The sequence below is a fragment of the Hypomesus transpacificus genome, chromosome 11, assembly GCF_021917145.1.
Source record: "Hypomesus transpacificus isolate Combined female chromosome 11, fHypTra1, whole genome shotgun sequence".
NCBI classification, from domain to species: Eukaryota; Metazoa; Chordata; class Actinopteri; order Osmeriformes; family Osmeridae; genus Hypomesus; species Hypomesus transpacificus.
In genome coordinates this window covers 3,508,913-3,533,744 of record NC_061070.1, presented here as the reverse complement: position 1 = coordinate 3,533,744, position 24,832 = coordinate 3,508,913, and the positions used below count along the sequence as shown (strand labels likewise).

Here is a 24,832-nt window from a genome sequence, read left to right as displayed (position 1 = left end):
GTTGTGTCTTCAGATGTTATGCAAAGATCTGTAAATCACCATATAAACTAAACCGTCATGGATGCTGATACTTTGATGGGAAACCCCATTAAATGCAGGCTGACTGTGTGAGTTGAAAACCCCAACAGGCAATGCGCCCAAAGAGTGCACAGCTTTGTGAGATAAGACCATCATTGGGATTGTTAACTGGGATTGTGGAAATCTCATTAACCAAACAACCATCGGAATTGATAAGCGGAGCAGTGATCAAGTACAGGAGCAGGAATGAAGGGAGTAATCAAACGGAGCCAAGGAACAAACCACGGTGGGGCGTAGACCTAGCATGGTGTAAGTCAATATCATTAGGATTGAAGTCCGCTCTAAGCATTTTTCTAAATATTCCCAGTGGCCTGACGGGATCCGTTTTCATCTGGGCGCTCTCTTTGAAACCCTAGATCAAAGATCAGGCAGGAGGAGCAGACACCAGAAGACGGCATCATTGGACGTGCTGCCGAGAGCCAGATCAAATCCAGCGCAGGCTCGCTGGGCTGGAGATTGAAATCGCTTCAGATCGGCACGTCTTCCCAGAGCTTTGCTCTCTGCTAGTGAACAGAAGCTTGAGCGGGCAACTGATGCTTAATTTATGAAAAAAATCGCAATTTCGTTTCATGCATGCACCGCTTAAAACTAACTAACATCTATGCCATAGTGTATAATACTGCTAGGGGAAAACACAAGGCTATCAAAGTTAACGGACCTCGTCAACAAATCCATGTTTTCAGTGGAATCTGCTGGTCCTACTTGCCAATTGATAGAAAACGCATGTTTTTTTAAACACAGTGTGAATATGTGCATGAAAGGGGGGACTATTCCTGTTCACACTCAACATCCCCACCAGAATATATGATGTCGGCTTTAGCAGGTAGGTGGTCCTTCATGGAGTCCCTATGAGACCATCCCTACCATCACACACACACACAAACAGACACACACACACACACACAGGTTGCTCTTACCCTCTGAGAGTGGGTGTGGCCTGGGAGAGGGGAGGGCTGCGGACGTGAGGGCTGGTCCAGTTCTGGCCCTTCTTGAGGGACAGGTCCAGGACTCCATCTGGGAAGAAGAGAGGTGGGGTCAGGGATCTTAGATCAACATGGGTCGGTACAAGAGGCAAACAGGAACAGGAGTAGAAGTGTAATTCATAACCGTTTTATTCTAACGGAATGGCAGTACATTAAGAAAGACTAAGGACCAAACCAACTGGTGAGGCGAGTCTTTCTGCTACTAATGGTTCAGGGCCAGGGCTCGTGTGACACGCGCCAGTCTATCCAGGACCCCGTGGTCACCTTGTTCCCTGGTGTCGGCCGGAGGCTTCTTGATGGTCAGGTCAAGCGGAGAGTCCTGGTCGGCCATGAGGAGCTTGCTGAGGACGGGGTTCTGGTCGTGTGCAGAGGCAGCTGCAGTAACCCCGGGGCTGACAGCAGGGGGCACCGCCGAGGGAGGGCGCGGCAGGCTTTGGTCTGTGGTGGGCTGGGGGCTGTCCTGAGAGGAGCTGGTTTTTGAGGTATATTCGGCAGCAAACTGGCGAATCATTCGCTGCATGATCTCCCGAGCAACTACTGGAATGTGCGGGTCCGAGAAGCTAGGGACATCTGGGGGAGGGAACCACAAAGACATGGTAAACATCTCCCACAACATCTCCCACAACATCTCCCACATCGGTGGCCTGCAGCTCCACAAATTCCCAGCACAGACTTGGACTGAGATTTTAAGACATTGCAGAAGAAGACTCTTTATGGAGAGATCCATCGTATACTGTGTCCATACAATGTGGGATTGTTATCTACCAACTGTTTGAAGACACTCCTACGGAAGTGGAATCGTAAGGAAGTCTTCCATTGGGACAGTTGAAGTACCTTTTTTGTAGAGGACTGCAGTGAGGAACTCTTCTGCTTGCTTCTCAAGTCTGGTGATTTTGGTCTGCTCCTTTCCTAGGAGAGGTTTGGACTCACTGTCTGGCTCCTGGCTGCTAAGGCCAACCAGATGCTCCTGGGGTATCACAAAAAGCAAACAAATAAAAAGAGGGTCATTTGGCACTCTGGAACAATCACAGGAAATGAAAAATTTCAGCTGGATGAATGGTGTCAACACTGACAGACGTATAAAACCAGTGTTCGCTTAAGATGAGTTTCAAGATTTTGCATCTCAACATTTAGGAGTGGCAATATTATTTCTGGTGCAAAAACAAAGAAAAGGATGAGGAAGAAAAAGTCCTATATGGCTTATGAAAACGAACGTGACAGATTTGACACAGGGCAAGCTAAGGGGTGACTTTCATGGGTTAGCGAGGAGCAGTAAGCCAATGGGCGGAAGAGAACAGAACAGGGAAGTTCCTTCTTCTAATCTTCCGTCACAAACGGAAAAGCTTCGGTCGGCAAAATGATCCATCTCAATGAATCAGGGCAGTTGCTAGGGAATGTGCAGCAGAGCTGCTCTCTGGTTGACATCCATTAGAATGCTCTTTGAATCCAAATGTTCTTTTGGTTGTTTTTACAAGGAAAAGGCAGTTTTCGAACGCAGACTGTTGCAAAGGGATTTGTGAATGATTCAGTTTCACCCTTGCACCATTCATTCAAACAGTCTTTGCCAACGGAAAGATAAGACTCCTGGCTTTTGTGTGTTTTTTTTGTGGTGCTTGTAGCATGCAATGCTGAATGGTGAAAGGTGAGATGGTGGGGACACAGATTCCAGAGAGAAGTACAGGAGGGAAAAGAGACACTACCTTCACTTTCTCTCGTCTTAAACAGCAGAACAGACAGTTTTCATGAAATGACCAATCTGACACCCCTTCAGGCTCACAATCTGTAGATCCAAAAGAAAGAGGACAGTTCAGATGAGGAATGGTACACAGTGATAAAATAATAAAATAACAAAATAAATATAAAAATAAAACTAAACCACTAACACAATGAAGACATCATATTCTGAAACCTCACAAAAAAATCCCAGACATCTGGATCAATGGTATTGTAAATGGTGCAATCAGTTATTTTTTGCCAGACTCAAACCGCCCTGTCTTATGTGAAGAGGAGCCTACACCATATGAGAATGTGTGTCTGATTGGACACTGAAACTTGATGAGAATGCACAAGACACAGCGAGTGTAATCTCCAATCAGATCAAATAGTTCGTAGACCCAGAGTGTCTATTTCCAGTTAGCTAGCTTGCAATTTGGCTGGCCATGGCCAAATAACATGGGCTGAATAGCTTTCTGGAACAAGCATGTATATATAGAGATAAAGCACGGAAACACTTTAATATTCTCAAGCTACGAATGATATCCTTCATAGAAAGATGGGAGCATATGTTGTTAAATAAAAACTTTTGCGAAAGTGTATAAATATAGCGACAAGAAGAAAATATGGACACATGTTGATTTGACCAATGAACTTCACATTCCAATTAAGAATGAGAGACTTCCGGACTAATCGTTATGAAAAACACTTTTCTTTATTCCTTTTTTCAGCTCCAGCATACATGTGGCATGAGCGGTTGCCATGGTAATGTATGTGCACCGGGTTAACCTTCAGCTAAAAACAACTTTAATTGAGAACTGCACAATACGGTGAAAGACCTTAGGTAGTTCAAAAGGACTACGCAAACAAATGCAGTCAAAGGCATCTTAGTAGGAATGTTGAATAAGCAGATTGCAGATAAGATTGCAGATACGAAGATTGAATACGCTTTTCATAGGTTATTTAGAAATGGTAATTGCCCAAACACAATGACACTGTGATAAGATGAAGCACACACTGGAATTCCTTTTATTTCCATCATTTCATCATAAGGCAGTCTTACTGAATAGAGGTATTCAAAAGTTGTTTTCCTCCTTTAGGAATGTATTTTTGGGGGGTTGCTTCTGATTCCTTGTAGCAACATTATGGTAGGGACCCGTAGCCAGTTTTATAGACTTGACTAGGAACTACACAGTGTGTTATTATATGATGCCATCTCTAATGATCGTCTCTGCAACTGGTTTGATGGCTCGAATTGTCCTGTTGTAAACAACAACAAAAAACAATTGGTATTGTGCTCCTCGTCGTCGTCGTCGTCATCTGCCGCTTGTCCGGGGATCGGGTCGCGGGGGCAGCGACCTAAGCAGGGAGGCCCAGACTTCCCTCCCCCCGGCCACTTCCGCCAGCTCTTCCTGGGGGACCCCAAGGCGTTCCCAGGCCAGCTGAGAGACATAGTCCCTCCAGCGTGTCCTGGGTCTTCCCCGGGGCCTCTTCCCAGTGGGACGTGCCCGGAACACCTCACCAGGGAGGCGTCCAGGAGGCATCCTAATCAGATGCCCGAGCCACCTCAGCTGGCTCCTCTCGACGCGGAGGAGCAGCGGTTCTACTCTGAGCCCCTCCCGGATGACCGAGCTTCTCACCCTATCTCTAAGGGAGAGCCCGGACACCCTACGGAGAAAGCTCATTTCGGCCGCTTGTATTCGCGATCTCGTTCTTTCGGTCACTACCCATAGTTCGTGACCATAGGTGAGGGTAGGAACGTAGATCGACTGGTAAATAGAGAGCTTCGCCTTTCGACTCAGCTCCTTCTTCACCACGACGGACCGATGCAGAGCCCGCATCACTGCGGACGCCGCACCGATCCGCCTGTCGACCTCGCGCTCCATTCTTCCCTCACTCGTGAACAAGACCCCGAGATACTTGAACTCCTCCGCTTGGTTCAGGATCTCCTCCCCGACCCGGAGATGGCACTCCACCCTTTTCCGGTCGATTACCATGGCCTCAGATTTGGAGGTGCTGATTCGCATCCCAGCCGCTTCACATTCGGTTGCGAACCGCTCCAGTGAGAGCTGAAGGTCACGGCCCGATGAAGCCAACAGGACCACATCATCCGCAAAAAGCAGCGACCCGATCCTGAGGTCACCAAACCGGACCCCCTCAACACCCTGGCTGCGCCTAGAAATTCTGTCCATATAGGTAATGAACAGAATCGGTGACATAGGGCAGCCCTGGCGGAGTCCAACCCTCACCGGAAACAAGTTCGACTTACTACCGGCAATGCGGACCAAACTCTGGCACCGGTCGTACAGGGACCGGACAGCCCCGATCAGGAAATCCGGTACCCCGTACTCTCGGAGCACCCCCCACATGAGCCCCCGAGGGACACGGTCGAACGCCTTTTCCAAATCCACAAAACATGTGTAGACTGGTTGGGCGAACTCCCATGTACCCTCCAGGACTCCGCGGAGGGTATAAAGCTGGTCCACTGTTCCACGGCCAGGACGAAAACCACATTGCTCCTCCTGAATCCGAGGTTCGACAATCCGACGGACCCTCCTCTCCAGGACCCCTGAATAGACTTTCCCAGGGAGGCTGAGGAGTGTGATCCCCCTAAAGTTGGAGCACACCCTCCGGTCCCCCTTTTTAAAGAGGGGAACCACCACCCCGGTCTGCCAGTCCAGAGGCACTGTCCCCGATGTCCACGCGATGTTGCAGAGTCGTGTCAACCAAGACAGCCCTACAACATCCAGAGCCTTAAGGAACTCCGGGCGGACCTCATCCACCCCAGGGGCCCTGCCACCGCGGAGCTTTTCAACCACCTCGGCGACCTCAGCCCCAGAGATAGAAGGGCCCCCCCCGATGTCCCCAGACTCTGCCTCCACGTCGGAAAGCGTGTTGGTGGAATTAAGGAGGTCTTCGAAGTATTCCTTCCACCGATCCAGGACGTCCCCCGTCGAGGTCAGCAGCGCACCATCCCCACCGTATACAGTGTTGACAGAGCACTGCTTCCCCCTCCTGAGCCGCCGGATGGTGGTCCAGAACCTTTTTGAAGCCGTTCGGAAGTCATTCTCCATGGCCTCGCCGAACTCCTCCCATGCCCGGGTTTTTGCCTCCGCGACCGCCAAAGCCGCGTTCCGCTTGGCCTGCCGGTACACATCAGCTGCCTCTGGAGTCCTACCAGCCAATAAAGTCCGATAGGCCTCCTTCTTCAGCTTGACGGCATCCCTCACCTCCGGAGTCCACCACCGGGTCCGAGGGTTACCGCCGCGACATGCACCGACCGCCCTGCGGCCGCAGCTCCGGTCAGCCGCTTCAACAATGGAGGCCCGGAACATGGCCCATTCGGACTCAATGTCCCCGGCCCCCCCCGAGACATGATCGAAGCTCTCCCGGAGGTGGGAGTTGAAGCTCCTTCTGACAGAGGGTTCCGCCAGACGTTCCCAGCAGACCCTCACATTACGTTTGGGCCTGCCAGGCCTGACCGGCGTCCTCCCCCACCATCGAAGCCAACTCACCACCAGGTGGTGATCAGTTGACAGCTCCGCCCCTCTCCTCACCCGAGTGTCCAAGACATGCGGCCCCAAGTCCGATGACACGACTACAAAGTCGATCATCGAACTGAGACCTCGGGTGTCCTGGTGCCAGGTGCACATATGGACACCCTTATGCTTGAACATGGTGTTCGTTATGGACAAACCGTGTCTAGCACAGAAGTCCAACAACAAAACACCACTCGGGTTCAGATCGGGGGGGCCGTTCCTCCCAATCACGCCCCTCCAGGTCTCACTGTCATTGCCCACATGAGCATTGAAGTCCCCCAGGAGGACGAGGGAATCCCCAGGAGGAGCGCTTTCCAGCACCCCCCCCAGAGACTCCAAAAAGGGTGGGTACTCTGAGCTGCCGTTTGGTGCATAAGCACAAACGACAGTGAGGACCCGTCCCCCCACCCGAAGGCGGAGGGAGGCTACCCTCTCGTCCACCGGGGTGAACCCCAATGTACAGGCGCCGAACCGAGGGGAAACCAGTATTCCCACCCCAGCTCGACGCCTCTCACCAAGGGCAACTCCAGAGTGGAAGAGAGTCCAGCCCCTCTCAAGGAGACTGGTTCCGGAGCCCACGCTGTGCGTCGAGGCGAGGCCGACTATATCTAGCCGGAAACTCTCTACCTCGCGCACCAGCTCAGGCTCCTTTCCCGCCAGCGAGGTGACGTTCCACGTCCCTAAAGCTAACTTTTGCAGCCGAGGATCGGACCGCCAAGGCCCCCGCCTTCGGCCGCCGCCCGTCTCACACTGCACCCGACCCCCATGACCCCTCCTGCGGATGGTGAGCCCACTGGAAGAGGGTCCCACGTTGTCTCTTCGGGCTGTGCCCGACCGGGCCCCATGGGAAAAGGCCCGGCCACCAGGCGCTCGCCATCGAGCCCCACCCCCGGGCCTGGCTCCAGGGGGGGGCCCCGGTGACCCGCTTCCGGGCAGGGGCAACTGAGAACCATTGTTGTATTTCTTCATGGTTGGTTTTTTGAGCCACGCTTTGTCTGGTCTTTCACCTGGAACCTGTTTGCCTTGGGTGACCCTACCAGGGGCATGAAGCCCCCGACAACATAGCTTCCAGGATCACTAGGACACGCAAACCCCTCCACCGCGGTAAGGTGGTGACTCAAGGAGGGGTATTGTGCTCCTATTGAAGGAAAAAAAAAAAAGGGGTCCATCTCTGTAGAAGAGGTCATCAAAACCCAAATAAAGCTCACCATTGTTTTGGTAGCATTGGGGCATTGTCAAAATATCTGAAAGATTTGTACAGACTTTAAGTCTGGCCCGGCGCCAGCCAAAACACCAACTTCATATGAGCACAATGCCCCCTGTCTCCCTCGCCAGAGGACTGCCTTGTGGAGACAGGAGAATGCAGAGGGGTACAGCATGGTACAATGGTGCTACATTGTCCAAACCACACTACTAAAATTCTTACACGCGCGGCGGACTCACTAAATAATAAACTTGTAATCCAGAAACTGATTTTGTGTGTGTGTGTGTTGTGAAACACTAACTTACTTGCATATATTACAGAGTTATAATGACAAATGGTTCTGTTGTGGATTTTTTTGACAATGTTGACTTACCTTTAAATAATGTTAAATCTTCTACCAGCCCAGGCCCAAACAAGCCCTCCAGAATGCTCTCAAAACCTAAGGAGAGGGAAAACACCTCATTAACACACCTATAGCAACAGTAGTAGTCACTCGCACTCGAAAAAACAAAAAAAGCACTGTTCCAAATAAATTCACTTCTAGTAAAAACAAAAATATTTAAAAAATTGAAAAATATTTGAACCAATTCCCTCCCCCATTTTGTGCGTGCCATTAAGAAGACTGACTCTTCATCAAGATTGCCCAATTTCTGACTACCCAGAGGCCCCAATATAATATGCTCCCTGAAAGAAAGTATATCAATTAGTCTGCATTGCAGTGATTGAGCACCACCCATTCAACACCTACATCCTTTGACTTTCCTTTTAATCTCCACAACCCCCCTCCACAAACCTATTCTCAACCCCCCCCCCCCACCTGCTCTCCACTCCTGTTAAAGCACACATTAACAGCCCTCACCCCAGCTTTTATTTTAACAGTAAATACATGCACTAGGTCCTGCAGTTGCCAAGCAACCGGAGCAACTACAGAGTTGAGGTACTAGTATGTAGCAGAGCTTAAATGAGCCTGTCAGAAGAAAGATGGTTGGCTGATGAGAAATAAGGAGCCTGAATATAGCTGCCCCCCCCCACCCCCCACCCCCTTAACCATAATATGGCTTTGACCGGGGTCACGATAGGAAGTCGTTTTAAATTGCTCAGCGGCCCTCAATTGTTTTCTGCCACCCGTGGCAACCAATGGGCTGTCCCCTACCAAATCCCAAACTCCGCCCACCCGTCACTTCAACAGAGACACATTCCTTTGATAGGATTTCAAACCCTGTCTGATGGCTCTACATTTGATATCCATTGATGGATGTCCCTGTTGGTAGAACGGTAAGAGGGTCTTTGGTCCTAGCTGTGTGGTTCAGGGTTACGTCATACGAGGCAACACTTACTGACTGTGGTAGGGATTAGGGATGGGCATTCGACTAAATTGTCTTAATCGATCGTCGGGAGAATTAACAATCGATTTTCGATTAATCATTAACATTTTTATATAAAAATTCACTATTTCTAGGCTATATTAAAATGCAGTGAAAATAGAAAAAACAGCGTGTTTCCGCATTGAGATCTGTGGCTATTACAAGAAAAACAACTATTTCTGTAACTCCTAGAGGCAGCTAGAAGCCTGTGCTCAAACACAATTGACCCTTGTTTTTTTCCCGGCTAATTAACAAAGCTTCATAAAAACCTTTGCCCTCAACAATACTTAAGGGTAGCATATCCATCTCGATGGACTTGCAGATCCGTTGGGTAATTTTCTCTGCTCGTTGTGCATCGCAGCTCCTCCGTGCTAGCACCGAGAGCAGGATGCACCGCCACTAACCAGGGTCGGATTTACGTTCTTCAAGTGGTACATCATTTGAGTCGTGGAGGAGTTGTATTTGTACTCAGCTTTGCAGTGTTGGCAGTGAACAAAGTAATGTTTTAGTCAATATGGTCTCACGCTACACTTCGCCGTGAACTCTTCATGTTTACTTTTTTTAAAATACATGGAAACTCGCCGGTAACCGAGTAGGCATATGTGGCATTTTGGTAAAATGTTTACTTGCTGCCACATAGCGAAATCCATTGCATTCTTTCAAGACTCACACTACGCAACAGAACACGCATTAGTTTTATCGATGAACAAATAATGTCATCGACTAAATTCTTAATGGTCGATAATCGATCGTCGATTAATTATGCCCATCCCTAGTAGGGATGGTTCAATCCTACAATAACATCGGACATAAGTCACATTACTTCATCATACCCCTCCTCCACTATAGTCCTACAACTGGATTCAAGTACTGACACAAGGGGGCCAACCAAGAAGCTTTAAATATTAAAAAGTGGTGCAGTTTGAAAAATGTGCTATATATTTGGAGGATCCACATACCCAGCATAGAAGGTTCCACAGCTGCAGAACTAACCAGTCCTCCATTACAAAATTGGAGGCTGAAATTATTCCTTTGTAACACCCAGTATATTATCTGCAAAACTGCATTTCAAAAGGCTCCATTTTATGTGAAGCCTACACTGTCAGCTGTTATGGTAAATTGTATGCCATGTTGGCTACTACAGTCTCTATACAAACTACTGTCTCTATAAAGCCCCCATTAAACCTCCTGTCTATAAAGCAGTCTCTATACAGCCTGTATACAGTCAACAGTCTATGTACAGTCTATAGTCCATGTAGTTTACAACAATCTATATACATGCAGTCTACAGATTATGTATAGTATGCAGTCCCCAGTCTATGTCAACATGTTCCAAGCATCCAAGTCCATATACAGTCTATATGCAGTCTACAGTCTATATACAGTCTATATTCTATGTTGGCTACATTCTATACAACATAGTCTCATTAAGCCCACACAATCCATACTATCACGCCATTGGGTCAACATAGCTGCTCCAAAACTACAACAGATAGACGCACTGGAGCGTTAAAGAGGTCAGAGGGAACATCTGTTTACTGAACCTAAATCAAAGATCCTGTCCTACAAAACAAAGCAAGCTCTGGAAACAAGTCCCAAATCCACAACATAAAGATGCATTTATCATGCAGCAGTCCAACACTGGTAAATAATATAGATATATATATATATATATATAAAATATATGCAAGGACCCCCTTCTCTGTAGTTAAATTTGTGTCCCTTCAGATCACTCCAACAACCCAATCCTATATTATCCTCCATGGAATGTGTCGCTCATTAGTCTGTGAATGTAACAATACACCCAGGTTGTTATCTTCACTGGCACTCATCAGACTTCGTTCAAAAGGGATGAAGGGGCGCATCGCTGATTGAATGAAGTAGATCATACTCACTAATGTTTTCAACGATGATAAAAAGCAAGACATGACCCATAAGCCTACGGCATCCATTTCCTTCCTCAGCCAAGAGTGAATCTAATCAAAGGCTGTCATCACTTAAATGCTTTTCTTTCTCCCAGCCTCCGTACCCAAATGCAACCTCCCCCCCCCCACCCCACTTAAGAACAGTAGACAGAGAGTGAAGCAGAGAAAAGCAGAGGGAGTGTAAGTGAAAGAGAGTAAAAAAAAAGGCGACTCTGTCTGTGTGTGTGTGTGTGTGTGTGTGTGTGTGTGTGGGGCGTAAGAGAGCACAAGAGAGGTTTGGTGTGCCTTTAGCTGGAGTATTGGTTTGTCAGTTTCTGGGTTAGTGCTCAGGACTTTAGCTGCAACGCTCCAATCCCATTTCTGAAATATTTCCCAGGCAGTGGAAAGAAACTAGGTCATCCACTTGGGTTTGACAGATCAGCGGCCGCCACATACAACTAATTCTCTTCAAGAACTCTTTTAGGGTCCTTCAACACGAGGCGCCTTTTAACCCCCCCATTTTCTAGAAATGACCCACCGTTCTTTGGAAGGACGACTTACAAACGTAACGTTACAAAGCACACCTCGTTTAGTTGACGACGGGTCTACGTGTCTGAAACCAATCGTCGGGTTTCTTAAAAAGGCATGAAAACAGCATGGACTCTGGACATGCACTGGAGATCAAATATAGATGAAGCTGACTAGTGTAGCTGCCATGCTCAATCACCCAGCGAAGCAAAGGGAGGATTTTAAAAAAATACATATTTTCATAAACATAACAGTGCACATACATAGAGAAAACGTGGTTGGGATCCACACACTCACACATCGCCAACAACATCCAACAAACATTTGGCGCTTGGATTATCCCAGAAGTCTTTCCTTGGTTTGACCATTTGGTGCAAAAGCTTAGGCTAAATCATTAGCCAATTAACTATAGAGTGAAATGAATTAGGCCAACATTCACATCCTGCAGCACAAAGCTGGATATATGGTACTTAAGATAGCCTGGAGATATGATATTAACTAAGCGCGAGGTAAAGAGGTGAGGAACGGCGTGATAATGAGAAAGATGAGAGCCAATAACCATAAAAAGAACCTCTAATGAGAAGTCAAGCTTGAAGGGAGAGGAATCAATTAAAGGCAAAATCCTGGAAGACAATTTGAAAGCGTGCCATGGAAGAGTCCAGCTAGCATGTTTTCAATTGTAATTGTTCATATTCATATATAATGAGTAATTGTTCATATATATTTTTATTTTTATTAAACAAGCTTCAAATGCATTTTTCCAGTTCCAGTAGACGAGGCTGGGTGTGTGAACAGAGTGTACCAGAGTGACCATCTCAGTACTCATCGGTTCCTCGCCCGTATCAAAAAGATCCCTAAAACCAGAACCGTGTGGAACACAGAACACGCGTTTACAGCTCATAAAACACCCCACGGTTAAGTGCCAGAGCCATCTTTAATAACGCAATACCTCAGACGCAGCCTATTCTTTTACGGAAACCATCATATTCAGCCTGCCTGCCCACGGACCCTTCAGTGAAGTCCACAGCCTCGCACTGCTCACCTGCATACCTAAACACAGATCTCAATGCCATGGCAACGCTGTCATTACCTCTCCATTTAGCTCTGGCTGAGCACTCAGGTGCAGGGAGGTGGCGGGCTACTGCAGAGGAGGTCGGGTGAAGCTGTAACGCACACCACGTTGAGCAAACACACACACACAAACTTAAACGTCGTCATATTTGTCCGGGGTCTTGGTTAGCGATGACTAGATACTTTGAATGACTGTGCTTCGGGGCTATAAATCCACCCCATCATCTGTCCTTTCTGAGATCAACCATGTCAGTGTGTGTGTGCGTGTGTGTTTACTTAGAGTAAAGGCATTGCCCAATCCCAATCTCCCTTAGCCTTCTCCTGACCTACATCTCCCACCAATCAGGGCTGAGTAGAGAGGAGAGATTTGGAGTGACACCCTCGCCCTACCCAGCAGCACTTAAGAACCGAAATCCCCTTTTAGTGGGCTCTGAGTAACAAATGCCCTTCGGCCCGAAATCCAAACCTTAACCTACTTAAGCTTATTTAATGAACGCGGATCGCACCATTTAGGCTGGGTTTCAACGTTATTTACTCTAAATCTTCAGGACTACCACAGAGTCCCCATGTTTTACCGTGTGTGTGTGTGTAGCATATTAGATCATGATTCTGTTGCTGGAAATCTCGTCCTTCCCTGGTTTGGTACAGTGGATTAGTGGAACGCCATATGTAGTAGTGTAGTAGAAAGGAACCAGGCCTAAGCCTACACGGTTAAGTGAGCGATGCTGGCAGCCAACCCCATTCAGTGGCCCAAAGGCAACTTTGTGTTTCTGTTGCAGCATGCTGCTTCCTGTTAAACATAAACAGGAAACGAGACGGGCGAGAGTAACCATGGCCACCAGGCACCTGTTTAATCAAGACGTTGGTGGAGAAAGGATTCACCCCACTAATTCAGACGTTCACGTGATATTTTTCCCGCGGGCGAGCCCCAATTCCCAGAAACCCCTGACGAAAGAATAAACAAACGCTGAGAAAAACACACACACGTGGGTGCAACGGATTACCGCGAGCATGTGTGCATGAGCAGGGCTGCGGAACAGTGTTTGTTAGCAGTGTGTGTGTGTGTGTGTGTGTGTGAAACGGTTGTTGAGTGCATCTGTACATGGGTTCTTTGGTTAAACGTCAATGATAATTCAACACCCTTGACTTGACAGACGACAATAAATAGGCTGATTATGAAGCTGCGCGGGCAGAAACGTGTTCGAGAGCAATAATCTCAAGAATCCTAACTGCTTGAATGAAGCCCCCGTTTTTTTCTTCCACGAGGAAACCGCTGCAACACTGACCATACCCGTGTCTCTCTCTCTCCAAATGTTAATAGTATGCAAACATTTCATCATATAGCTGCAGAGCCATTTCCCCTTTGGCAGCTCTTAATCTTCTCCTTCTCTTCCCTCCTTTTGCTTTTATCCTTTCCCCCCCCGTTTGGATTTTCCTCCTCATCTCTCATCTGCCCCTTTCCCCTTTCTTATGGATCCTCCCTTGTTTTTCTGTACCCTGGCCTTTAGGGTCTAACACTCGTGGAGACACCGCCTGCGCAATATCGCCGTGTGGCGCAGGAAGTTCTATTCATTTCAAATTTTGCCCAGCAACATGTTGCGCATATGATGGGTATATTGAACGCATTAATCAAATCCGATACCTGTCCAGATGTATCAAAACATCCAATGTTGTGCTAGCCAGCAATTCTTTGCTGTAAATTACAATTACGGTGATATCCCGAGGCGGCAAGAATAATATTCTGCTCCATCGTGGGGATTTTGTTTTTGTGCCGTTGGCTGCGTTCAGGTAGTGAGGTAGGTTGCGTGCAACACTTCGCAATCATGCAGGCGATTCGTCCCTAGCGTCAGACTCTGCTCTCCCTCCCCCTCTGGTAGCTGTCACCCAATCGGAAGCCTCAGTCTCACCGCGGCCCCCAAACACAGCAACAATAACAGTAATAACAGATACTAATAAGATTATTATAATAATGACATCAAACACTGCTCTAGGGCCAAAGTATGTGGAGGGAAGCAAAGAAAATGAACTGGTTTTGGACGTGGGGGAATTTCCACACTTTAAAAGCAGCGCAGGTTTTCACCATCATATGACGCTCACATGTAGCAATGCCGACCCTGCCCCAAGCTGCACAAAGGAGCTCATTGACATGTACAAGCCGACCACTCATACTTATGAGTACAGGCTAGAGGCTGGAGGCTAGCTAGAGGCTGGTGGCTAGCACCCAGGAACAGTGGACAGCCAGGGGGAGAGATCTCACAGCAACACTGGAAGCTTTCCATGAACATGAACTCATCCAATCACACCGAGGGCCAATTTCATGGAGCGCTTTTTAAATGAACATCTTTGAGCCAGTGGAACCCAGGGTGGATATGTTAGACAAATAAACAGAAACAACCTCATCCTGTTTGGGGAAGTTTTCTATCTACAGCACCGAGCCATCGCCAGGCTGCATGGTGATGTAGAGGGCAGGCGCATGGTGGCTACATCCACTCCCCCCCAGCCTCACACAGACAGTAACACTGTCTGTTTTGAGAAGCCCACTGGACCATTCTAAAAACACCAACAAACAGACTGGACACAGGCAGCGGGCCGAGCCACCTCAAAACACGGCTTTCGCCTCGCCTACGACTAGGCTAGCTGCCACCAGGAGGGTTTAGGGTTGCCATCCTACACAGGACACAAGTCACTTGCTCCACACACGTCATTCCAAACTGATTTAAAAATGTCAAAAAGGCACACGAAGACCCATGAACCCACGGAGTTAAGAGTGGGGGACTCAGTTAGCATACAGGATAGCCGGACACACAGACACACAATCGTTTCTGCTGTTCTCCACAAGACAATCGATCTCCTCTCTCTCTCTCTCCACACATGAAAACACACAAAGATGAGGAGGACAAAATGTCCAATTCAAATTCAACAGGGTGGTTGACGGTAGCGTGAGGCACAATCTGTCCACCCGAAAAAAAAGAGAAGAGAAAAGCGAAACAAAAAGCCTAGCCTTGTTGTTGTGGCTGAACAGAATCACGCTGGACTTCACTGCAGGCTAGTAGAGCCTGGTTCACATGGCAGCACTATCTGCCTCACAGTACATTATCTGCGGTACTTACTATATGGTCTAGACTTTCTGTATGTCGCTTGGTTAAAAGCAACTGCTAAATGAAAATAACTTAAATGTGAAACATACATTTGTGGATTCAAAGTTGAAGAACACTGACTGGCTGACAGAAAGTTCACACACAAAAGGTTCACCGAACACCTTTACAGTAAGTTTGTGTTAATGCTAAAATGATGGTGAATGTGTCCATGGAGTGTAATAACACAAACACTCGTGCAATAGAAACAGGTACAACTGACACAAGATTATACAGTCATTGTAAGTAGAAAGGTTAAAGCCATTCCAATATAACAGAAGCCTTGGACACATTCCATGTTCTTGGACTTATCCAGCCGCACCAGACAAGGATAACCTAGAGCAGGGGTGTCAAACATACGGCCCGCGGGCCGGAACCGGCCCCCAAGGAGGTTCGATCAGGCCCGCAGGATAATTTGAAAGTGGAAAAAATGCATAAAAGACATGGAATTAATATTTTTAATTCGCTGCAATTCTTTGCACTCTTTCCATCAGAGTAGAAGACAAGCCGCATCACTGAGACAGACTGAAAACAGCAGACGGTATCAATTAATACCTTGGTCTCTACTAGGGATGGGCGAACGATGCCTTGTGAAGCTTTGATGGTTTCTTCCGGATTGTGCCGGCCCAAAGAGCCGAACTATCGGCGCTTTGAAAATGAACAGCGTCATCTAGCAGCCGTTTAAACTGGCTGAATGAGGCGTAGTGGTTGTCTCCGACGGTAGACTACCCTACGTTATTCAATATTTAATTAAGGCTACATGTGTTCATTTTGATCTGATATTAGTGCTCACACATTAAAATGTTGTGATACATCCGTAGGCCTTTAGAATTATGTCATTTTCTCACAGTAAAAGTTAAAGAATATCGTACGAGATTCACTGGACTGGGGCGCGAACTTGGGATCCCAGATTCGCATTAACAATATGTAATCGTACAACGCTTTAACCAACTACACCACCGAAGAGATCATTACTTGTTAAAGCGGTTGGACGGACTTTATACGATATGGTCTTTATATCAATTAAACTAGATAACACAGAAGAAAGACATGATATTTTGGTTATTTATAGCAGAGTATGGTATAATTTTAATGGTCCGGCCCACTTGACATCTCCCTAGGCCGTATGTGGCCCACGATGCGAAATGAGTTTGACACCCCTGACCTAGAGGGTGCAGGCCAACCTACCTGCCCACTGCAACGTTATAGGATACAAAAAAGGCACTTAATGCTACTTAATTTACACAAAACGAGAACATTCCTCTGAGCCTGGCGTCTAGCCCTACTTCCTCATTGCAGCAATGCGCGCACCCGACAGATTGTTTGAGCAAAGCTTGTTGACCCCCCTGAACAACCACGAGCATCGCCCTCCCCCAACCAAAATACTGTAAAATTTCACGAGAACGCGCAGCTCGGCAATTCGCTGTTGGTGGAGAGGCTTTAATCTTGCATACGGTTGGTACTCTCTTAAAAAAAATAGCCCACGTCGTTTCTTTAACGACAACTGCATTACAAACAAGCATACAAATAAAACATTTCAGAATATAAACACGAACATTTTCTAACAGCAACACACACGCAGCCGTGTCAATTCCAGGGAGGAAACAGTTGAGGACAAAAAGTCGCTCCGTGTTGCCCCTCACGGACGGCGCGTTTTATGCACATTTACCGGTGGACCGGCATTTAAAAACCTACCGGACAGTTTCGGCGTGCTTTACAGAGCATCCTTACCTACACAGTGGATGAGTTTGTGGCGCCACGAGTCAAGTTCCTGCCGAAAGCCGCGCCTCTCGATAGTGCATTGCTGCCTCTTGCACAAACTCGCCATTTTCTACCGATCTCTTCCGAGAGCGCGCACGTTAGAGGAGAGGGGGATGCGCGCTACAATTGCAACGGGCACGCGCCGCTTTAGCAGCCAGTACAGCTTTCAGTTCGTCAAATATAATCGGAGACCTACGTAGAAATTGTGCTACAGTCGTTGATCCCCCCCCCCCCCCCCCCCCCTTATACTGTTAATTATGGTCTTTGATTTTATATGTTTTTTTTATGGCGCAACTTGTTGACCATTCCCTATCAACACACCTGCATGGTGCAAAAGTAAATTAGAAAAAACAGGAGTAGTTTATTTAAAATGATCATGCGACTTGCATTAGAATTACCGAATCGATCAACTGAGCAGGTGCATCGGATCGTTTATTATTACCATGTATTAGCCGACACAGCAGACTACAGTACATCTATAAACACGTTTTACCTTTCCTTTACTGTTCCTACCACTGACTCCATAGTCTGCTGAAATACACCAAGCCAATCAGATCCCGGTTCAAATGAGCGGCAGCCACAACCATGCAATGAAACGGCTCGATGGTCGGGACTCTGATGCTTGTGCACTGAACACAGTACACACAGCAGAGAAGGTGTGAAAATGGAAGCGAAAACGTAGCTATCTGTTGTCGGGAGATCTCATACCTGTACCTGCCCGGCTACTGTAAAGGAGTCCATGCCCCAGACACAACAAACATAGTACACAGGTAAACGCTTCAAGCCGCTTGGGTAGTAAGGTTTGTTTCAGCTGTTAGCCTACCCTAAGACTAAGTGTTACTGTGTGCTATTGCATGCAAGCCCGAAAAGCGATATGCCGGCGACATGATAACACTGAGACTTTTGGCAACAGTCGAAAATGACAAATGTATTTCAGGTTTGATATTGTCACTTGTCAGAATAGCGCGTAATCTTGGAATATTAGTATTTTAATTGAACAAATAATAGTATATGAGTAAGCCCAAATAATGTATTAAGTTACACCATCCTTAGATGACTACACCTGCATGGCTTGAATGTCATTCTCTTACTTCCCAGTGTGGGCGTGGGTAACTGGAGTAAGTGGTTAAACCACTTTCTCCCAGGATTTTCTGGAAGGTTATTGAAAATCATGTATTTATCATTTGTTTTGTTATGTGTGTGTGCTTGTGTGTGCGTGTGTCTGTGTGCGTGCGTCCGTGAGCAGGGCCTTCCCACAACATGACTCTGACCAAGGGAACCTTCACCTACGCGAGTGGAGAAGAGTACAGCGGAGAGTGGAAAGAAGGCAAGAGTCTCGAGTCTTGACGCATCTCAACACCAATGCGGTCACAATCCAACACTCTCACATTCAACATTTAGCTTGACTGACGTGTATCTTTCACTCAATGATGGGCCTATATTCAACAGCAGAGGTTTGGTCTGAACATTGGTGGGGGGACACAAGTTGTATAACCCTGTATGCTAATATTACCCCCGCTTCGCCACTCAATATTGGCTGGGATGTTTGAATGGTCTCTTGACATTGGTAAGGACATGTCCCTAAGCCTACACCGTAGGGTCCTCTCTGTATTGGCATCACTTGGCTACTGATGATGAAACCCTGGGTACATACTGTCCATCAGATGTCTGGTTACTATGTTGGGAAGCATCCTAGCTAGTCTTAGCCTCATCGCTAACAGCTTTGACCTTAAGACAGTCATTTGTCACCCTTCACAGTAACTGGCCAGTGTGCGTGTCAGCGCTCTCAGACATTAGAGATAAGCTGGGCTGAATGAACAGAGATGAAGATGGCCGAAAACCCCTCTCTTGGCTTCTAATCCCGAACTAGTTAATAATGTGAAGCAAGACCAGACAGTGTCAAGACGTATAGGTATTTATGCAAGGAAAGGTGTTACTTTGTAATTCTAGAGACGCGAGAAAAATAAAATAATCAGGAAAAAACAGCTTGTTATTTAAATTTCAGTTTATTAAATTAAATGTATTTATCAAATTCAGGCAATTCAGGGTTCAGCAGCTGTCAGGAAGCTTGAGTGACAAACATGTGAAAACACACACGCGCGCTTACAGACACACACGCCTTCAGACACACATACTAGTATACGTACTGCAGACATTCACATATTAGTACACATCATGCAAACACTCACACGCAAACACAGACTGGCACACTCGTGTACACACAGTAGTACAATTGACCTTGACAATTAACACTGAAGTCAAGACTATTTAGCCAAATCCCAATTAGCTACCCTTTGGAGCACATGACCCAACACAACCAGATTGACCCGTTGGATCGCTCTCTGTGTTCCAGAATTAGACATTTGATTTGGACTCTTTCAAGGAGTCTGAATCAACCTGTGTCGAGAAAACCAATAGCAGGCAGAATGTTTTAAGGTGTTTGCATATTTAAATATTCATGTGAGAGTATTTGGGTGCACAATAGTACTCTCCAGAAGTATTGGACGGAGGTGACTTTAAAGGCTGTTTCCTCTGCATTATACACACACCTACACTCCCTTTGTCTCCTGTACTGTGTTCAAGAAGACTCCTGTGACAAGAACACAGAGAACACCAACAAAATAAATGCGTATGACCAATCGAATCTCTCCTTCAGGGTTCAGAGGGAGCACATATGCAGGAACATCCATTCCTCTCATTTCTCCTCCCCATCAGTGAGATTCCAAGGTGGAAAATCCAGGCTAAAAAAGCTTGCTGTGTGAGATTAGACCTAAGTCCTACAGTGGGCAGATGGGAGCTCCTAATTCAGTAAACCTTTCCTCTGACGAGGGGGGGGGGGGGGGGGGGTTGTTGAAAGCCTTGTGGGAGCAGACTGGCTTTTAAGGCCTGAGCCACTGTGGAAGGACACTGGTTTTCCAGGGCCCATCAACATTCAGCCGTCAAACGTACTGCGCTACTGCACAAAACCAACCACACTGCACCGGCCTGCTACCTTGACAGCTGTTAAGGCACAAGCTGTTAGTGACACATGGAGTGTCTGATTGACACTTGCATTTCAACATCAATCCTGTAATTGACGTCTTCACGGTCCCCACAAGGTCGTCGACATGGTACGGGCCAGCTCAAGTTCTCTGATGGAACCTGCTACACAGGCCAGTTTGAAAAAGGACTGTTCCACGGGTCGGGGGTGCTGCTTTTCCAAGACGGATCCAGGTGCCGTTTGTTTGTGTGAGAAAAAAAAAGAGAGAGAGGTGTGTGTGTGTGTGTGAGAAAGATGCGTGTTGATGATGCATTAGATGTCTAGTACTCCTCTACTTGATGTTGAAATGTGCTCGTTTGGAGGCGACTCATATGACGTCCTGCAGGTATGAGGGGGAGTTCACCCAGGGCAAGTTCCACGGCGTGGGAGTCTACTGTCGCGGCGACGGGATGAAGTACGAAGGAGAGTTCAGCAGCGGCCGCGTGGAGGGTCACGGTCAGTGGAGTCATCATCACCACCACCGTCGTCAGAGATCAATCTACCAGCGCAGTTTCACTGCTGTGGTTATCCATGCCCTCAATAATGTGTAGTGTGTGTGCGTGCGTGCATATCTGTGTGTGTGTATGTGTGTCCAGGATTGCTGACCTTCCCGGACGGCACCCACGGAGCACCCAGGAACGAGGGTGTGTTTGAGAACCACAAGCTGCAGAAGAGGGAGAAGTGCCCAGGGGTGGTGCAGCAGGCCCAGGCCTCAGCCTCCGCTGCCCGCAGCCTGGCTCTGTGACCCTGCTGGGTTCACTAGGGCACTTGAGGTGCGCTTGATTTAAGTCAACCGGTAGAGTGAAACCAGGAAGCAGTCATCGTTCCCTTCAATGGGCACTCAGGGACTGGCAACAGGGTTATTCATCATCACCACCTTTTATCAGGCACACACACTTACACACATAGTCACACATCCACAAAGTCGCACAAAGACACATCACACACACACTCCTCCCTCCTCGCTGCCTTGGTGCTTCTAGCAGCTTCCAGTAAAATGACTCTTTGTTGGGTTTATTCAACAACACAGTCTGCAACAAAATACCGAATACCACTTCAGAAGCTTGAAAGCACAGCCTCTACTGGCTACAGAGCTGGCTTGGACAGATATCAAGCATATTAAGTCTATTAGCAGCTTCTTTATCAGCTCCAAGGTGCTATACTGCGGGTGAAAGTCAGTCTCTGTTGTTGTGACATGTCTTCGCCATATTTCTGACAGGCTGGCTGCTGCCTGTGTGAAAGAAGCAGTCTCCTTGTTTGACTGAATGTTTTTTTTTTTGCCAGTGAGGTTCAGTTCATGAATCTACTTTCTACTGTGAACTGCAGAGCAGTTTGCTGTGGCGTAGAGGTTGGTGTTTGTCATAGCTGTTTTCACTGAGCAGAGAGAGACCAGCACACCAGTTTCCTTTGGAGTAGTGGTGGTGAATGTCATTACTGTTGAGGAGGGAGAGACCAGCAGACTCCAGTTAGGAACAAAGGATTTGAGGGGCCTGGTTTTCACATATGCCTTAAACGAGTGGGATGATGGTCGAGAAAGGATCGCTTTCATTTATCGAGGCTCCAAATCCTCCTTCCCTCCCTTCTAATCTTCCCCTCCTCCTCCTCTCCTCCTCACCCCACTCCCCTCCCCCTCTCGCCTCCCTCCTCTTCCCCTGTCATATACACCTCTACCTTCTTCATCCTTTCCTCTCCTGCTCCTCTCCCTGTCCGCCTCCTCTCATCCCCCTCTATCTGGCCTCCTCCTTCCCCCTGGTGTGCCCCAAGGCTGGGGTGATAGGCGGGAGGGGGGGTGGAGCAGGACAGATGGAGGGGTAGATGATCCGTCTTCAGTCATACCGAGGTGTGCAGCTATGTGTGAAGACCTCTGTCAAACTGAGGAGATACTGTACCTGCAGGAGCGGAGACCTACCGTGGCTGAACCCCCCTCTACACCCACTCAGAAATACAGTACACAATACCATGTCTGGAGTTGCATCCCCTTTGGAGCGATATGCTGCTGTATGATTCTGGGATTCTGTCATGTTTGACTCTTTTGCAGAGAACAAAGGGGATTTGTTGAGTTGACTCCTTGAATTGTGCGTGTGTGTACTGTGTGTACTTGCATGATATAAACATTTATTAAACGAGGATCTTTTTGAGTTTGCAAGATGGTGAATGGGGAAGTGATTTAAATGTATAATAGTTTGGATGGATCTGTGGTTTTTAAGTATTTTCTTAGACTTTAAACAAGTAAAGATTTCAGTGTTGTATCTCGGTTTTGGACTAGCTTGTTTGATGGTTGTATTATTCTGTAATCAGAACTTGAATGTGGTTTGTTTAAAAGTGCTTTAGTACAATGTTCTGTTCAACCTATTCAGTACTATCTCACCAAATGATTTTTGAAACGGTGGAATTTTTGAGAGATGCCTTAGTATAGCCTTAACCAAAGACTGTTGATTGATTTCATGTGAAGGAAGTGCTCCAAAATAGTAAGACAACATGTATAGTGTATATATATGGATCTCTATGATGTTCTCAAAGAATAAGCATTGATGGGGGGTTTTTCTCCACCATCTGTCCATCATGACGGTGTAAGATGTGTGATTCCTTTGTGTGAGACGGCACATGGAGCAGGTATTCCCAAGGAGAACCTGGTCCCCAGAGGGTTAGTCACGGGGGCTGAAGACACATAGACTGTCTGGGGATTTTCTAGGGCTGTCATTTCTTTTTTTCTTTGAATGCAGAAACGTTGACAATAAACATCCTGCCTTTCAAACCTGTCTTTGACTGTCATTCAGGTAAGTCATGGGTAGGGGTGGGCGGAGTCATCCAAGCTGCAGCCAAGGCCAAGCGCACACTGAGATGAATAGAGTGCAGGTCAGAGCCATATGTGTTGAATTCAGGGGCGTAGCCATGAGGGGGCCTGTGGTGGCCTATGCCCCTTCATTTACAGCCCCCCTCCCCCTCCCCCCAGACTTTTGAATTGTTATAATAAAAGTAAGGGGAAATAAAAACCTTAGTTGAATCCATTCCATGCCGTAGATATGGCTGGTGATATTTCTGCTAAGGAACCAGGAAATATGTGGCTGGGTGGATGGCTGTAAACAAATGCTGTCTTTGCGTGATATGGGCCGAGGTTTTGTGTTTACGAATCGGGGAATGCAAGCGTGAATGCGAGCGATCTTTGTTCCACCAAAGTTGTCGAACGTGCACAGCATACCGCTACTTCACAGAGGTCTCCAAAGGTGGATCATCGATCTGCTTCGAGGTGCCCTGCTTTGGACTTTCACCTCAAACTGAGTGGAAAAACTGCATTGCTATGGCAACTGTTTTATTTGAGAGTTTTCTTGAAAAGTTAGTGTGCCACAAATTATACACCCACCCAATGAGTTTTATTCCTAATTAAATTATGCTGCACGTCCTTGAATGTCGGGGAAAAACACCCAGCATTTTTTCAAAGGAAATAACTCATGTTCAGTATGTCTCTGTTAAGTGAAAGACGTTTTGATGGCCAATCATAGAACGGACTGGAAGAAAAGAATGTTCCTATAAAGCTGTAAGTACACATAACCTTCATGTGTGTAATGCTTTTCCAGACACAGACATGTTCATATCTTAGGACCATCAAGGTCTGGCTACTTTACCTTACTTTAATTTCAACCTTTGGTTGGCATCTCAAGTACTGTACTTTCAGGACTCTTTACAGACTCTCACACAATGCATGGGAATAGATGCCATGGCAACAGGGAGATGGATAGACTAAATTGAGTTTGTTCCCCATTGAAATGAGGCATAATCTTGTTTCTTGGGTTGCAATAATTTGGTTCTTAACGTGGTTGTTATATGTAATTACTTACAGTCAGAGTGCGAATTATACAATGATCGGGGGGGTCAACTTCTTCTACAGGGTATAAAGTAATGTTTACGGTTACAGGTAAGACGATAATGTATCGGCCCCCAAACCTTTTGTTTTGACCTCTTTTGGGGGGTCCAAGTCTTAATTAGGGGGGTCAAACCCCGTAATTCGAACCCTGCTTGTAGTATTAGAATAATAATTTCTACGTACATGAAAGGAAATCACTTTCTCACAGGAAGGTAACAAGGAAGGATACAACATGAAACAACTAGCTGGGATGCCGCTTCAGTAGAGGGAAGCAGCTCAAAGTGTTTTCCATAAAAACGTGTTAGGAGAGAGCAGGTCCAGATATACACAGGTAGAACAGGTTTGGGTAGAAGATAGACATATTGTTCAAATCACTCTTTCATTCCCCCTCTTGTTATTAAACAGATTGTACTCTGGATGCAAAATGATACCTTCAATGGTGCATTTTGTTTTTTCACATCCCCCTTTTGCATATACAAATGTAAAGTGCATCTATATTTTTGATATGTGTATTCAATGTATTTTTGTACTCTACACATGGACACACACAGGCATTTGCAGTCACTACAAACATACACACGTACATACACACTCACATACACACATATACAGTAGCCCACACACACACACCACGTGAGTGAGTGAGCAGGTCAGCTGATGTATCAGTATCGC

General features: G+C 46.9%; 2 protein-coding genes across 5 annotated transcripts in view; one reads left to right on the top strand and one right to left on the bottom strand.

Annotated features, from left to right (window-relative positions):
* Nucleotides 1–17,361, bottom strand: part of wu:fc17b08 (ligand-dependent corepressor) — a 34,158-nt gene extending 16,797 nt beyond the window's left edge. For 2 of the 3 annotated variants that reach the window (XM_047029080.1, XM_047029082.1), the window contains exons 1-6: nucleotides 17,250–17,361; nucleotides 7,891–7,956; nucleotides 2,762–2,841; nucleotides 1,896–2,028; nucleotides 1,326–1,631; nucleotides 996–1,092 (exon numbers count right to left, since the gene is read on the bottom strand). In XM_047029080.1, the coding sequence (XP_046885036.1) occupies nucleotides 996–1,092; nucleotides 1,326–1,631; nucleotides 1,896–2,028; nucleotides 2,762–2,841; nucleotides 7,891–7,956; nucleotides 17,250–17,346 (779 nt within the window). In that variant the 5' untranslated portion in view covers nucleotides 17,347–17,361. The remainder of the gene's footprint in view (nucleotides 1–995; nucleotides 1,093–1,325; nucleotides 1,632–1,895; nucleotides 2,029–2,761; nucleotides 2,842–7,890; nucleotides 7,957–17,249) is intronic. The other variant, XM_047029081.1, reaches the window with a different exon arrangement.
* Nucleotides 17,362–17,873: 512 nt separating this feature from the next.
* On the top strand, nucleotides 17,874–23,042 carry morn4 (MORN repeat containing 4). Of its 2 annotated transcripts, none has more exons than XM_047029164.1 (5): nucleotides 17,874–18,049; nucleotides 18,526–18,606; nucleotides 20,378–20,507; nucleotides 20,645–20,754; nucleotides 20,895–23,042. In XM_047029164.1, exons 2-5 carry the CDS (start codon nucleotides 18,540–18,542, stop codon nucleotides 21,041–21,043), a joined length of 456 nt encoding a protein of 151 aa, XP_046885120.1. In that variant the 5' UTR covers nucleotides 17,874–18,049; nucleotides 18,526–18,539; the 3' UTR covers nucleotides 21,044–23,042. The 2 variants fall into 2 exon arrangements, with proteins under 2 accessions (XP_046885120.1, XP_046885121.1); XM_047029165.1 differs by having other exon boundaries at nucleotides 17,878–18,049; nucleotides 20,378–20,492.
* The last annotated feature ends 1,790 nt before the right edge of the window (nucleotides 23,043–24,832 follow it).

Coding starts and splice junctions, on each gene's coding strand:
- morn4 (XM_047029164.1), top strand. CDS start 18,540: ATGACTCTGACCAAGGGAACCTTCACCTACGCGAGTGGAGAAGAGTAC. Junction 18,607..20,377: donor CAGCGGAGAGTGGAAAGAAG/GCAAGAGTCTCG, acceptor GGTCCCCACAAG/GTCGTCGACATGGTACGGGC. Junction 20,508..20,644: donor TCCAGGTGCCGTTTGTTTGT/GTGAGAAAAAAA, acceptor GACGTCCTGCAG/GTATGAGGGGGAGTTCACCC.